General features: G+C 48.7%; 1 protein-coding gene across 1 annotated transcript in view; it reads left to right on the top strand.

The window, feature by feature from the left end:
* The first annotated feature begins 2,262 nt into the window (after window positions 1-2,262).
* ADAM19 (ADAM metallopeptidase domain 19) overlaps window positions 2,263-15,844 on the top strand; it is a 32,057-nt gene continuing 18,475 nt past the window's right edge. Inside the window, exons 1-4 of the mRNA XM_033073520.1 lie at window positions 2,263-2,323; window positions 2,757-2,836; window positions 6,061-6,131; window positions 14,947-15,025. Coding sequence (XP_032929411.1) covers window positions 2,263-2,323; window positions 2,757-2,836; window positions 6,061-6,131; window positions 14,947-15,025 — 291 coding nt within the window. The remainder of the gene's footprint in view (window positions 2,324-2,756; window positions 2,837-6,060; window positions 6,132-14,946; window positions 15,026-15,844) is intronic.

Raw genomic sequence — 15,844 nt, 5'->3', positions numbered from 1 at the left:
CTGACACTCTTAATCAGGCAGTTTGGATCCTGGAGGAAATGAGTCTGAGCCTATGCAATTCTTAGATAACCAGAAGTCTGACCTTGTTCTGTGAAATCCAGCAAACGTCCCACTGACTTCAGGAAGAGCTTTTGAAGAGGTGGGCACAGGCAGGATCTGACTCACCCTGTGCCAGACCAGCAGTGCAGCACCCATGCACTGGTAATAAGGTCAAAATATCCTGAATTTTTCCATGCAACAGCGTCTCAGTAATGTAAATGATATATCATATATATATATAGATTAACCTATATATAACCACTGCAGAGCCTGTTGTTATATTTTTATACAGGGAGTTTCTGGTGGTTTTAAATTGAGATATCAATTCTCATATTACCAAGATCCAGAGGTAAAAATATCACTGTATAACAAATGCAAATATTGCACATATTTTATGATACTTGAATGCTAAAAACAATCACCAGCAGATAGTTGTTGCCCTAAATATTTTAATAATCTTAAAATACAGCTAATTTTATTCCATTTTGTGCTTTTTTGAGCTGATCTTCTTTTAGAGCAATATATGGAGGAGTCCCTGTGAAGATTTGTTATACTGAGAAGATTTGTGACAATCTTTTAGTACAAGCTCCTCATCAAAGTGGGTTTTTTTTCCCCCAGGCAGAAATTTTATGAAGGAATGAAAGCAGAGTAGCTAAATTTGTGTCTAAATTTGGCTTGCATTTTTACTTATTTATAATATAGGCATGCACAATAGTGCCATTGTTTTCTTCTATATTACAGGCAGCTATAAATAAGTAGGGGAATTCACAAGGAAAAAAAATTAAAAATCAAGATTTCCCTTCAGGATATTCCATACGATTAGAAAAGAGCTGAAATTTTGCCCCTGATTTTTTTTTGCTCTTTGAAACAAGATTTAGTTGTGCCATGAAAATTCATGACCTCTCTAAAATGTCACTGACGGCCCTCTCACCCTGATTATTCCCTCTAGGTGTCCCTACAGTGCCTGACTTTCCTCTGGCAGGGTGATATCAGGAATAAACTGACCTTCACAAGGTCAGAGAGATCCAGTTTGTGAAGTGTTGGGGGACAGAGGGGACATATGTGAGATATAAACCAAAATGGTATCTGCAAATGGGAACAGTCCCATCTCCTTTGGGCAGCCCTGGCAGGAGCCTGCAAAGCCCTGCAGTACAAAAGAGATTCGAGTTTTCAATAGCATAAATAATCCTCTGGACAGGAGATAAAATCATTACTGTTATCTGGCAAACCTTTATTTTGAAGGGAGTATTCACTTCCTATCAGCCTGATTTACTTATACACTTATGTGCAAATTCTCCCCATTTCTCATTTCCCTGGTGGTTCACCTACCCAGACTCTTTAGGGTAGAGATGAATGGGAAGGGTTGAATGGATAATGCAGATCAATGTCTGTCTGAGGAGTGTGGCTAAGAGGTAATGGCTCTTCCTGCCACTCGGAGCTGACCCCATAAAAATCCATACCAGCCAACCCTTGCAGCCCTATCCCGACCCCACGGGATAATTCAGCCCTGACACAGCCGTGCAGTCCCCCAGGGGCTCAGCTCCCTGGAGGGCAGAGATCCAGCAGAGAGATGGTGTGCGGGCTTCCAGCCTTGGCTCAGCCCTGAAGGATGCAGGAGAGGACAGGGATGCTGCTTTGGGAGCCTCATGGCAGTGACTGGGTATCCCTGAAGGGCAGCACCGGGAATATGAGCTGTGGATGTTCCCAAGTCCTTCCTCAAGCCTGGCCCTCCCATCCACCGTGAGGGGAGAGAGGCAGCCAACATTTTTGCTTCTGCGCTTTTGTACAGGCACATAAAAATCTATTCTGTGTCCCTTCCACTGCCCAGCAGAAATGTATTTGCCAGGGATGGAGAAATTTGGGATGTCTTTGGAACCATGAGATCAGATTGCACATAAATATAGCAAACAAATAAATAAACAACTCTCGAGCTCCTTCCTTCCCCCAGCTCTCCCTTTTCTCCTGGCTTTGGAAGCACAATGGATTTCCGCGCTGGCGAAGGCTCCGGAGGGGAGGTTTTGCAGCGGGAGCCCCGGGGAGGTGCTGAGGCATCCCCCGAGCGGGGCCAGAGCCCGGCAGAGGCGCAGGGCAGGGCGACAAGGAGGCAGCAGAGGAGAGGAAGGGGCTGCGGGGCGGGCAGGAGCCGCGGGGCGGTGGGAGGGGACAGCAGGGGAGGGTTTATAGGGCGGCGGCGACAGCGGAGAGCGGTCCCTGCCCGGAGCCATGCGGGGCCGGGGGCTGCTCTGCGGCATCGCCCTCTCGCTGCTGCTGCGGCCGCCGCCCCGTGAGTGCGGGGGGCCGGGTCTGGGTGCGGGGGGCCCGATTTGAGTGCGGGATGCCCGATTTGAGTGCGGGGTGTCGGGTCTGTCCGGGTGCGGGGGGCCCGATCCGGGTGTAGGATGCCCGGTCCGGGTGCGGGATGCCCGATCCGGGTGCGGGATGCTCGGTCCGGGTGCGGGATGCCGGGTCTGTCTGAGTGGGGGATGCCCGATTTGAGTGCGGGATGCTCGGTCCGGGGTTGCGCGCCAGCCCCGCGCCAGAGCTCCGGCGGATGGATGGATGGATGGATGGATGGATGGATGGATGGATGGATGGATGGATGGATGGATGGATGGATGGATGGATGGAGGATCCTCCTGCTTTTCCTGCTCCCTCTCTCCCCGCCCCGGCCGGCGCTGCCCGATGGGGATGCTGAGCCGCCCCTCTTGTCCCCGCAGCCGCGGCCGCCGAGGAGCGGCTCCAGCCCGAGCTGGTGGTGCCGCGCTGGGCAGCCCCGGGTGGCCCTGGCAGCCCCAAGGTAAGGTTTCTGTTTTGTTTTCAGACCTGCCTTTGTGGGGGTAGGGAGATGTCGCGGCAGCACAGCGCCTGGAGATGCGCGTTTTGTGCTTGCTGCGCTGTCGGGATGAGCCAGGAGCTGCCACAGCTCCTGCAGATCGCAGGAGAGGCTGTGTGAGCTCGCTGGCACATCTGGGAATGCACTCACCCTCTGCCATGCCTTAAAGCCTCCATCTGTACCTGCCTGGTCTGTGCCTGTGACAGGGGACCGGGGCCGTACAATCGGTGGCGTTTAGGGAACAGCTGGATGGAAAAATCTATTCTAGAAACCATCTGTGTCCTGGACTGCATCAAAATAACTGTGACCAGCAGGACAAGGGACCCTCTGCTCTGGTCAGGTGAAACCCCACCTACAGTGCTTTGTCTGGGATCCCCAGCACAGGAAAGATATCAACTGCTGGAGCCAGGCCAGGGACGGGCACTGAGGATGCTCCAGGAGCTGTAACGCCTCTCCTGTGAAGACAGACTGGGGAAGTTGGGGTTGTTCATCCTGGAGAACTCTCTGGAAAGACCTTGTAGCTCCTTTCAGTACCTAAAAGAGCTACAAGAGAGCTGGAGAGGGATTTGTCACAAGGGTGTGGAGTGACAGAACAGGCATAATGGCTTTAAGCTGAAAATGGGCAGGTTTAGAGGAGATATTTAGAAATTCTGATTGTGAGGCAGTGAGGTACTGGGAGGGGTTGCCTAGAGAAGCTGTGGATGTATCCCTGGATGTGTGCAAGGCCAGGCTGGAGGGGCTTGGAGCCTTCTTTCCTATGGAAGCTGTTCCAGCCCAATGGCACGGGGATGGAACAAGAAGATCTTTAAGATCCCTTCCAGCCCAAACTATTCTCTGGTTCTGTGAATCCCAGCTGTGAGAGTGCTTCACTAGGTAAGAAAAGCCGACCAGCAGCTCAGGTGGGTTTGGCTGTGTCTCAGGCACTGTGTAGTGACACAGATCTCACCCCTGTGCTGTTCCAGGGGAGGATGAAGTGATGTCTCAACAGCCTCCAGACTCTGACAGCCATTGAGGTCCAGACATCATCAAACACAAAACACAAACTTCCCAGGCTTGGTGTTGCTGCAATCAAGAAGGAATTGCAGTTTTGTGGTCACCAGAAAGAGGAAAGTCCACAGGGTGTTTGTGTGAACAAAAAAAGGGAAGCTCAGCATTATGGAGACATGCTGTTTCTCTTGAATATAGTGGTGTTAATTGGGAATTTATTAATGGGTCTTTTCCATATGATGAGACTTTCTAAAACTTATTATGTCCTATTACAAAAACCACAAAAAACCCTACAACGACTCTCTTAATTATTTTCAAAATACCCTTGCAGTACTGCCTGCAGCTTTGGTTCTGTTATTGATAGTGATGCAAATACATCTGGAGTGCATTTCCCCTCACATAAATTTACTGGGTCTCAGGGGTCGCACTTGGTTTGTTTCAGGCAAGTTCCCATTGGCTCTGAAATGAGTGTTAGCAACGTTTATATACAGCTGGGATATTTCATTTACACAGCAAGTGATGGACTGAGGCAGTGGGATTACTGAAGGAGAAGGGAGGGTGATATTACTAATAATGATATTTGCACAACCTTTGTGAAGAGATTTTACGGTGCTGGAGCCCCTCAGCTCTGGGCAAAGCAAGCTTACACTGCTTTCACGTTACTGAGAGAAGCACAGACCTGCCCTGAGATGAATTGAGCACCTGTGACTCAGTAAAAGCAGCTCTGCTTCTTGGAATTATCCCTTTTTGTATATCCTAAATGTATTAGCTTGTTTTGCATCATCTGTGTGGGACTGATGCCACATCCTGGAAACTGAAGGGAGGGTGAGCAAAACCCAGAATATGAGCAGGGAGCTGATGAGAAGAGATATTTGCATTTGCTGAAATGGCAAGTGAGCATATCTCTGGGCTGACAGAGCATCCCATCCAGCCAGCCTTGCTGCCTTTCACTTTCAGTGTTCTGTTCTGCAAAGTGTCCAACACTGACTTAGAAAATACAATGGGTTAATAATCTCACAACCGTCATGATTTCTTTTTTTCTTCCAGCTGAATAAAGTGCATTGTTATATTAATATGAGCTATTTCTCTTCTGGGGAATTTGTTCATCCATTTTCTCTACAAGAGAGCATTCAGACTTTGGAAGCCCCAAGCTGACTTTATGTAGTGGTTCTGCTTTGAGGGAGGTAAAACTGCAGACCTCAGAGCCTCTTCTAGTTGCTCCTCTAAAAATCTTATTCTGTGCTTTAAGTCTCTGGAATTATTCTTTTTTTTTTTTAAACATTGGGGTTAGTGTATGCATTTGCCATTGCACTAAGAAATTGAGGTGCAGCAGCAGGCCCTGGGGAGGCCTGAAATGCTGTCTGTGCAGTGGCTGGAGTCTGAAGGCATCAAGGGTCCCTGTTCCCTGCCTTTTCCTGGCACTTTCTGCCAGTAAAGGAATGATGTGAAAATCTCTGGAAGAGGCATGATTCCTCTCGTCCTGAAATAGGCTCCTAAAAATGTCATTCTGCTGTGCCAACAAAGGAAGCTTTGGCTAACTAGCTCAGACATTTGACTCTTCAGCCTCTGGGGCAAGCTGGGATGTCCTGTGATGCTGTGCTGAGCACAATGTACAGAGAGGGAGGTGCAGGGAGTTCTCCCCATCCAGCTGCACCTCAAGCACTCCAGCACCACCAGGACTTGTTGCCTTGCCTGAGCACTTTCTCACTCCTGAGACACCAGGTGGTGTCTCCAGCTCAGGTGCAGCATCCAGCAGCATTCCTGGCTCTGCTGTGAGAGCAGCAGCATTTCTGGAGCTGGGAGCCACTGTGGTCCTTCCCTTCCCTTCCCTTCCCTTCCCTTCCTTTCCCTTCCCTTCCTTTCCCTTCCCTTCCCTTCCCTTCCCTTCCCTTCCCTTCCCTTCCCTTCCCTTCCCTTCCCTTCCCTTCCCTTCCCTTCCCTTCCCTTCCCTTCCCTTCCCTTCCCTTCCCTTCCCTTCCCTTCCCTTCCCTTCCCTTCCCTTCCCTTCCCTTCCCTTCCCTTCCCTTCCCTTCCCTTCCCTTCCCTTCCCCTCCCCTCCCCTCCCCTCCCCATCACTCCAGGTCTGAGGCAGGAGGAAGGCAAGGGGTGCTTTAAGGTCAGCTGCAGTTTCCAGCTTGTATTTATGGATGTGTTCATAATTGTGATGGATGAGTAACAGGCACCCTGTCTCCTGCACACAGCATCCACTCCAAGCTGAAGTTACAGTAAAGGCAGAAGGCCAGGAGCTCGTCTTGGAACTGGAGAAAAACAGGTAAGTGTGCTTGTGCCCTGCACTGTGAGCCCACTTAAATAAGGGTTACAGTGAGATCAACAGGAAAACCTCCACTGACTTCAACAGGGTTTTGATAAAGACAGGATGGGGAAGTCCTTCACTGGATTTCAAGGTTATTCCAAGTCTCCTCAGATGTTAATCAGCCAAGCAGCACACTATAGCAGAGCTTTGTCAGCAAAAAAACCAGATGGTGACCTGGCCCTCAGTGTATAAACTTATTTTTGCATCATAATTCTTCCTACATTAAGTGGGAAATGTTGCTGATATGAAGCTCCCTATTTACCAAATGTCTCAGTGCTTTGGCGTGTGTGACTCTAACGAGGATTTCATTTGCTGTGATCCAAAGAGGTCCTGCTCTGCTTCCTAGGAGAAATCATCTGACACTTCCAATTCCATTAGTGCCCTTCATGCTAAAGCAGACTGAAAAATTGTTTTTGCATTAACTGAATTGCAGCCTCCTCTCAGGCATGTGAGAGCAATGCTGTGTGCTATCATAGGGTGTGATGCATATTGAATTCAGCTGAAGCTGCAGGAGATCCAGGCAGGGAGAAGGATTCTGGTCTGGAGGTCACCCCAGAGCCCCTCTGCTGTGAGTACATGAGTTTCCAGGGGAGGAATAGCAGCTGGGAATTTAGCTGCAAGAGGTTTGTCTTTTCTCAGCAGTCCACTTGCACTGTTGGTGTTTTATTTATTTTTAATTCTGTTTGAAGATTTATCTGTGGAAATACAACCAAATGTTTATCTGCTAGAATCACTAGGAATAATAACCTCGGGATAATGACTCTGTTTGTATTTTAAATATATTTTATGGACATCCCAACCACTGAGATTGAGGGCTCAGCTTTCCTCCTGAAAGAGTGAATTGTCAGAAGATCTTACTAGTTCTGATGTCAGTGCATAAACCTAAATGATATTCAGGGTGTTTTGGAGGAAAATCAGAGTTTATTTGTCACTGTCTGCAGTAAAGCTGAAGTGTGATGGCTGATGGAAGATGAGCACCTCCCATGAGGTGTTTTCTGTCAAAAGTCACAAAAGCTTCTGAGAGTTTCAGTGCTGCAAAAACAGGATGCTTTTCACAGGCAGTCATGCACTTGTGTAGAACTAAACAGAAACAGCTATAAATTATTTTTTTAGCATGTTTCAGCTGGGAAAATAAGAGCAGGCACCATAAGCACTGCTAAGCCCTGTCTGGAGGAATAGCTGCTGCTGCCAGTGCTGCCATGGCAGGTCTGAGCTGAGCCTGGAGCAGCACAGCCTGTGGTGCTGCTGGGGGTCTCCTTCCAGCACTGCCAGCTCCTGCTGATTCTGCAGTTGCTATGCAAAGGTGAATATTTCTGGCACAGCAGAAGCTGGCCAGGGAAAGGATCCTTGCTGATCCTTGTTTGAGCTCCAAGCACGGTGATGTAAGCTCCAGGTGTTCATGGGAGAGGTGCTGTGCTATTTCCAGCACAGAAAAGCCCTTTGCTGGTGTTAGTAAACAGAGTTATAATAATAGAAGGTTCCTATTGTGTTTGTTTCCTGAAATGCATTTTCATTCATTGAGATGTATACACACAGGCTTGGATGTGTGCACACACTTCCACTGCAGGATGGATCTCCTGTACAAGTGCTGATGAAATACAGCAGCTAGTTTGGAGTTTTAATTTTTATTTTCAGTGGAAAATGGAGGTGATTCACAGAGAGCAGTGCTTCATGTGCTGCTCTTGCCTTGCTCAAGAGAAGTGCAATTAGTGGAAAGGCTCCACTTCTCAGAGACTTGTGAAAGTGCTGAAATAGTTTAGAGACTTGAAAGAGGAATGATGAAGTCCCTGGGAGCCCTGTGTATTTATCAGCATCCACAGAGCACTTTCAAGTGGAGGCAAACCTCTTCTCCTTGTTGAAGAGTGTGGCAAGGCAGAGCCCAGCCTGGGGTTGCTCCACAGCACCAGGAATTCATCACTGCTCTGCCTTGTCTTACAGGGGAAGCTGAGCTTCTGGATGAGCCTTGGGGTGCTGAGTAGCTGCAGCATCCAGAACTTCTGGGAAGAGTTTGTTGCTCAGGCAGCAGGAGAAAAAGTGAAGTCCCCCAAGTGGGAAGTGTCCCTTCAAAGCTGTACAAAACCTGGAAGCTCCAGGTTGCAGATTCACATGAAAATGGGCATAAGAGAACTGCAACTTCAAGGAAGGCACTTGAGACTTTAAACTAAGTCTCAGAGTACTGGGCCATTTAATTTTCCCAGTTTAGAGGAGCCTTTGGAAGTCAGCTTTGCTGCTGAGGTTGGTCCTGGTGTTCTTGGTGGATTAACCAGCTTTATTGCACATTCCCCACTGTCCTTCTGGAGAGACAAGTGATAAAATTGCTCTGGAGAGTGGGGGAAGTGTCATAATCTGTGCTTTGGTAGGGATGGTAGCTTTAGAAGAAAACTTCTAGTTTCAGTAAGTGGAAGAAATGTTCACACCACCCAATTTCATATTCCATGTGTAAAGGACATTGTGTTCATCCACAGAGATGAAACACAGAAATTACTGCACATCTTGCTTCAGAGCTGTGCCCAACCCAGTGTTTTGTAATAAGCTCATCAGACATCTGCATTTGGGCTCCATATATCTGTGAATACAATAATTGCATTAGCAGTTAACATAATATTGCATTATTTCCTGTCCAGGAATTTGATAAGAAGTCAGAAGCACGCTGGAGTTTCAAGCAGAGTTCATGACACACTAACATTTCAGGGTAATGACAAAATATATCACTCAAATGACTCTGGCTTGCTTTAAATGACTCAAATCCATGTCCTGCAGCTGTGGGATTGGAAAGCTCAAAGCTGCACAAACAACAAATATATGGAGAGTTGCCTATAAAGCAGCTTTAAATTTGGCTGGGGCTTAGGAGCGGAAGAATCCAAGTCGCAAACCTTGGATGAAAAGTGACTTTTTTTTTAAAAGGCATTTGCATTTGTTAATAAAAAGCAGCTTTGAGCCAAGCAGGGACAGGCTGAGAGCCTCTCAATGTGTGTGGCAGTACTGCCTGGTGTGAGCCTCAGTGGAGAGGAGAGCTCCCATTTGCACTGCAGAATCCTGAATGGAATTTGTCTTCTCACCTCAGTGAAAGAAAGGGAGCAAAAAGTCCCTCTCCTGGGAAAAACAGCCTTGAGAAGACTCTCTCAGCTGCCATGGGCATTGGAGGCTTCTCCAGGGGCTGTCCCTGGCTGGGGTGAACCCCTGGGGCTTTTTGTTTCAGCTCCTTTTTCTGGCCCCTGCACTGGGTGGCAGAGCCCCAGGGGAGATGTGCTGAGGACACAGCAAAGCAGGTCCAGAGCTCATCTGCTCTGACCTCAGGAGCCAACAGAACATTGTTTTTAGGGCACTCTGATGAGGAGCAGTGTCATTTCCAAGCTGGGTAGGTGATGAGCGCTCCCACCCAGCCTGATGCTCTCCCTGGTGCAGGGAAAGATCTGAGTGTCACTTGTGTCCCAGTGTTTCCTGCTCTTGCACATTTCCAGAGCCTCTCCTACCAACTGAGTGAGGAAGTTGCTGCCCTTTTCTGAGCAGGAAGGATATATGAGATTATTCCACTGATGGGCTGCACATCATCAGTGTCTAATGGGCTTCCTTCGTGGGCAGGGGTTAAGGGTTGTGCAGAGGGGGGAAATTGAGTTTATCCTGCTCTACTGTCTCTTGGAATCATCAGAAAAAACAGGGGTGGGACCTGGAAAGCCACAGCTGCTTTTCAGCTTCCTGATTCCCTCAGGATATACAGTGATTCCTCTGTGTGGGGCAGGCAGGAAGAGACTGGGAAATGGAGCCTTTAAAATCTTTTGTGCACTGACTCATTATCAGCCACTTTTCCATTTATTTCATTTCCTTTTTCCTCTCTGGGCAACTTTTCTAGTTGCTATTGGTAAGCCAAGGGTCGATGTGACAGATCTTGCTTGGGTCCTGTAACATAATTTACACAGTGAATCCACAGATGAAGTGGGTGGGAGAAGGGGATGGAGAGTCTTTAGTCTGTGATGCTTTCCTAGACTTTACAAATGGCTTGTTTAGTTCCACCTCAATAGTTGGGAAGCCACTTTTCCTTTCCAAACTGCTGTGTTTACACAATAAACATATTCTTAGCAAAAGCTCTAGAGGAAGGGAGCTTAAGAGCTCCAGGATTCATTTGGATGGAACTCACCAAGAAAAAAAAAATTGGATTTCATTGGTTTTATTAAGTGCCAGGTTTTGACTGCAATGTTCCAGAGGCTTAAAATCTCCCATTTCCCACTAGTGGTGGATATGGAAAGCAGACCTGCCTGCTTGTGTTGTCATGAGTCATGTGTTGGTGGTGTTCAAGATGGGGCCACTTCAGGTTTTGATAATAAATTCTGGCTTTAGGGAACATTCAAGGGACTGAGAGGCAAGAGTTCACATTCTCCTTCTTACCCCACTTGGATCCTGTTGAGAGGCAATGGAGAGGGACCACAAAATGGAAATCTCATGTCTGAAGTTTCTTGGGAAAATCAATTCCCTCCACCCCCAGCTGCTGGCAGCCTGGCTGGACAGATTTATTGTGATTTGAGGAAAGGGACAGGGAGAGAGATGTAAGAAACTGCAGGCTTCACTTTTCTGGGTCCCATGACTGAAAATCAATGTCAATGTTTCTCATGAGAGCTTCATGGACCATTTGGCTTTTGTTTTTTGGGAGGAAATAAAAACCATGTCCATCTCCTAGATACTGCTGGGTGTTTCTAAACTGGCAGCTGTCCATGCAGACTAGCCCTTCTGTAAAATGAACCCAAACAAGGTTGCTGATGGGACAGAATTATTAAAAGTCCTTCTTGCTCTAATTAGTAAGAAACCAGAATGCTGCTGGGTGCCTGTGGGTGATCTCAGGCTGGTACAAATGAATGTGCTCATGGCAGCCCTGAGCTCCTCCTAGGCTTGTGCTGACAAGGGATGTTTTATAGGCAAAGCTGCTCCCATTTATCAGGAAAACAGGGGTGAGGTTCTCTAGAGCAGCTGGGAAATGTGCACTCCCTCAAGAGGACACGGTCCTGTGAGCAGGGCCCAGCTCTCCTCCTGCTGTTTTTGGGAGTGTCTGGGAGTGCTGTGCAGCCCCTCTTCCCCCAGCTGCTGCTCTGCTCCTCAGCAGTGGCCAGATGAGCTGAAAGCCACCTCCTTTTCCTCCTGTCCCTCCTGTCCCCAAGTGCCACAGGGGCAGCTGCCTGCCAGGAGAGCTGGGCTTGCCCTCAGGCTCTCCTGTTGAGAACCAGCTCAGCCCATGGGTGCAGTGTGTGACCCTGGCAGAGCATCCCAGCAGAGCCAGGCTGCCCTGTGCTGTCAGCTCTGCAGGAGCAGCCCAGGGAGGGAGGCTTTGTGTCAAACAATGATATCACTGACAGGCTCCACCAGGGCCAGCAGCAGGAACCACTCAGGCCATCTGTACATGATGGCACTGAGCCACTCTCCCTGCCTTTGGCTCCCTCACTCGTGTCCAACCTGGCTCCCAAGGCTTTCTGGGGAGCAATTCCTGCCAGGAGCAGCCTATTCCACCCTTGGAGGCTGAGCTGGGTCTTGACTGACCTTGCAGAAAGCTGGTCCCTGTTGGAAAGGTGTGAGGCTTCTCCAGAACCTCCCCAGTGCTCGTGTGCAGCCTTGCCTGGCCCCAAAGCAGCTGCAGCTGCTGTTGAGCTTCAGCAAAGGAGGTGCTCCCATCCCAAGGCAGCTTCTCTCTGACTTCATCAATTCTTCATGCTGATAACTCCTCTAATGAGAGACTCTGAGCTGCCTTTCAGGAAGATGATGTGTGCTAGTGATCTGCCAGCTGCTGACTGGAGCTCAGAAGCCTTTCAGTGATGTTATTTTGCATCCAGGATTTTGCAGCTTCAGCGTGAGCTGCTGGAGAAGTGGTCACTGAAGCGTGTAATGTAACTGAGAAGAAAGAATAAAATTGTGCAGTTTTTTCCAGACTTTCCTTCTCCAGCAAGGAGATGAACTCTGTGTTCTTCTGGAAACTTCCATCAGTGTTTTGTAGTGCTGAGCTCCCCTGGAATCAGCAGTTCAGCCTGGCAGGGATGCTGTCCTGAAATGATGGCACAGAAGGATTTGGGGTATGAGTGTTTCTCTGCTGGTACACGTGGAAAAGGGAGTCAAGACTGGCTGATAACTCTGGTGCACTCTTGGTGACAAGAAGGTTTGTTTGCTGTTTATTTACAATTTGGTGAAAAGCTTGGTGCTTGCTAAAGAAGTGAGTTGGGCTGGGAATGAAATTTTACAGGCTCAAAATAAGACACCAAGGGTGTTGCAAGATGTCCTGTTGTTTTTCCTCTTTCCTCACTGCCCTCCCCACCACACCTTGTGCAATCCCCTGTGATAGCCCCTTCTGGCAGTGCTGCAAGAGCCCCAGGCCTCCCCTGCAGTAAGGCTGGGAACTGCCTTCAAAATAGGACTGATTCAAGCTCAGAATAAGAAACTGGACTTTTCTTAGGGAGCCTGTGGTGTAGAGTAGGAGTGAAGTGGTGCAGAGAGGGAGTTGCAACACAGAGATGGCACAGGGTGAGCAGCTGTGTAAGTGCTCCTAAAAATTCAGGCAAAGCTCCTTAATCCACTCGAGAAGGGGCTGGAGCCTGAGTGTGCAAATAGGATGTGCACACCCCTTGTGCTGTGTGGCCTCATCCTGTGCCCTGGGCTCAGCTCTGAGCAGCCTCCCAGGGGATGCTGAAGGGGAGCTCAAGTGGCTATTCATGGCTAATGCTTTCCAAGAATAAAGGAGCAGGGGGAAAACACAAGAGTGCTTGTTTGGGAATGAAACGAGCAGGCTGTGCAAAGGCTCAGCTACTGGAAATCCTCAGGGCAGATCTCACTGCCCTGCTGTCTGCCCCTGACACAGAGCAGATACCTGCCAGAGCCCTGCTCAGGGCAATTTCCTGCCAGTTAATGCAATCTGTTGATTCAATATTTGTGTCTTGCACCCTTGCTGAGCAAGCTGCTGCAGTCAGGGAGATGAAGGGAGTTATGTTCTGTGGGATGTTGCTTATCTTGGGTTTTCAGATCTGGGACAGCTGAGCGCAGCAACCTCACCTTCTGATCACTGAGAGCATCTGCTGATAAGAATTAACACATCAGAAAGACACAAAATGAGCTTTTCTGGGTTATGCTGAACTTAAAAAGTGGAGATAAAAGGCTGTTTTCCTGACTTGAGATGCTATCTACCACAACAGTGGCACAGTTGTCTGTTGTTAAGCTGTGGGTACTTGTTCAGCTGTCTGAGCCTTTGGATGCCAGGTGGGTGAAGCCCTTTCAAACACAGATAAAAGGTTTTGTTTCCTGTTGTTCTGGTGTAATTTAATTAGCTCTCACAGGCACCCAGTCCCGTTTTTAAACAGAGATGCTTTCAAGGTTGATAAGATCTGACTGCAATGAAATAAGGCAAAAAAAACCCCAAAAACAAAACTTTTTTTCCTACTTTCTAGGAGTTTGGTTCTAAAATCTGGTGCATGGCATGCTTTAAACAGGGATGCATAGGGATTGAGCTGGCATCTGCCAACACATTGCCCAGGGTGCCTGTGGCATCCTCATGGATGGCAAATGTGGCACTTTGGTGGCCCAGCAGCTCCGTGGGGTGCTGCAGGAGTGTGTCTCATCAAAAGGGCATGTTCTGTGATCCTTCTCCAAATCTTTGCAAGACAAACTATTGTTTTTAAAAAACTGCTTTAAATCTACATTTTATGGCTGCTGAGATGGACACAGGATATGACCTCCTTGGTTTGGCCCAGATTTTGACTCGCTGTACTTTTTACATCACTGTTTAACAAATGCAGATGTTTAAAAAGAAGGAGAAGGCTGTTTCCTCTGGAACAAAATCAAAATGCTTTCTATTCAGTGCACAGGAGCTCCTTTTATAGACTTTTGGTTGGATCCTGGGTTGAAGACAGGGAGAATATTGTGTACATGGGATGACATGAACAAATTCAAATGGGGGAATCAGCATTTTCCTACAACAAAGATGTGAACCAGCTTCTGGGAAGCAGTTGAAATGCAGATACAGATTGATTTATGATTGTACTCAGATAGGAGACAGTCTGGGCTTGAGCTGAGGACTCACACTAGCACCCAGATGTGTCCTGAACTGACCTGTGTTGTGTTTGCTGTGCTGGACTTGGAGCTTTGAATTGAATCCCAGTATATCTGGGGCATAATTTGGCAACAGAAAGAAAACTGCACAAAGACTTGTACCCATCAAGGGTACCCATTGGGTTGGGGTGCTGGGTCTTTAAAAGTCTTCATGTAAAATTGAGTTGCTTACTTGCAGCTGTTGGAATTGGATCTTGGTGCCTAATTGAAGTCAAGGACAGGCTCACTGTTATTGTTTTAATTTAATAAATGGCTTGAAAGAGCACTTAGATGGCTTGTGGGGCTCTTCCAGGAGAGGATGTGCTCTGAGAGAGCCCCAGGGCAGCAGAGAGATGGAAAGGGCAAGGTCAGCTGTGCCATCAGAGTGTGCTCTGCACAGGGAGCACAGCCCATGGTGATGGTCCTGCCATGGATCCTGGGCCACCAGGAGCTGCCACTGCTCCCTGATCAGGTGCCTGGCAGGAGGGACACACAGCAGAGACAGAGCCCAGCTGGTGTCCTGTGAATCCCTGCCTCTCACCTGCCCCAAATCCACAGCAGTGGTTCACAGCAGGAGGAATATTTACACTGACTTCAGAACAAGCTGGATCTAGCTGATTTTCCAGCACCTCTAAGAAGCAGAAATCCAGATCAAAAGAAAGGTCTTACCAGCTTGATTTTTAAATTTACCTTTCTTTCACCCCCTCCACTGTGTCTGCAGGAACCTCTTTGCACCAGGCTACACCGAGACCCACTACAGCCAGACTGGGCAAGCCCAGAGCACCCCCCTGAGCCACACGGTGAGTGCACAGATCCTTCCCCCCTGTGCCTGCATGGGACACCAGCGCTTGGAGAAGCTGGTGAACCTCTTCCTCCTGAGCCTTTGTTTTGTTTTTTGAGGGCACAGATCCCCACAGCTTTAAGCTAAAGGGGAGGGCAGTCCAGCTTTCTGATCTGGGAGCTTCCAGTGGGAAAGCTGCTCCATCCCCCAAAAATGGTAAAAACATCTTTCTGTTTTGCCTGAGCTCAGTTATGAGAGCCAAGGTCAGCCGCCAGCACTGCTCCCCTCTCTCTGGGTGCTGGGGAATTGTTTATTTCTCACATTGCTCACCCTCTTGCTTTTAGTTTTGCCGCCAGGTTCCCTGTGCTGGGGACCTTCCCAGCCTTTGGGGAAAGCAGCCCCTATAAGCCTGCTCCTGTTCAGTAAAAACCCCATAAATTACTGATCTCACACAGGCTTGGCTGCCTCTGCTGCAGCAGCACAAAGATGTGCATTGGTCACAAAGCAAAAATAAGAGATAAAATCCCCATGAGATCATCTTTCCTACTGCTGCCCCGGGGTGAGGGGAAGGGATGTAATGAATATGTTGGTGTTTCTGCCCCAAAGCCTCCTTGTCCCAGCCAGAGGCTCCCTTTGTCTGAGCCCGGGGCTGCCCCACTGCCCACAGTGTCACCTCTCTGGGGCTGGAGCCACATCCCTTGGGCCTGACCCTGGGCCAGCTGCCACCCATGGGCACTCCTGCCACAGACAGAGAGCTCTGGGTCTGCCCCAGCGTGCAGCTGAGTCCTTTCCCCTGAGACTCAAAGCTGCCCATTTTTGCTGGCAACAGGGAGCTGTT

Source organism: Catharus ustulatus, chromosome 15, assembly GCF_009819885.2.
Source record: "Catharus ustulatus isolate bCatUst1 chromosome 15, bCatUst1.pri.v2, whole genome shotgun sequence".
Lineage (NCBI taxonomy): Eukaryota > Metazoa > Chordata > Aves > Passeriformes > Turdidae > Catharus > Catharus ustulatus.
This window is presented reverse-complemented; position numbering and strand designations above follow the sequence as displayed.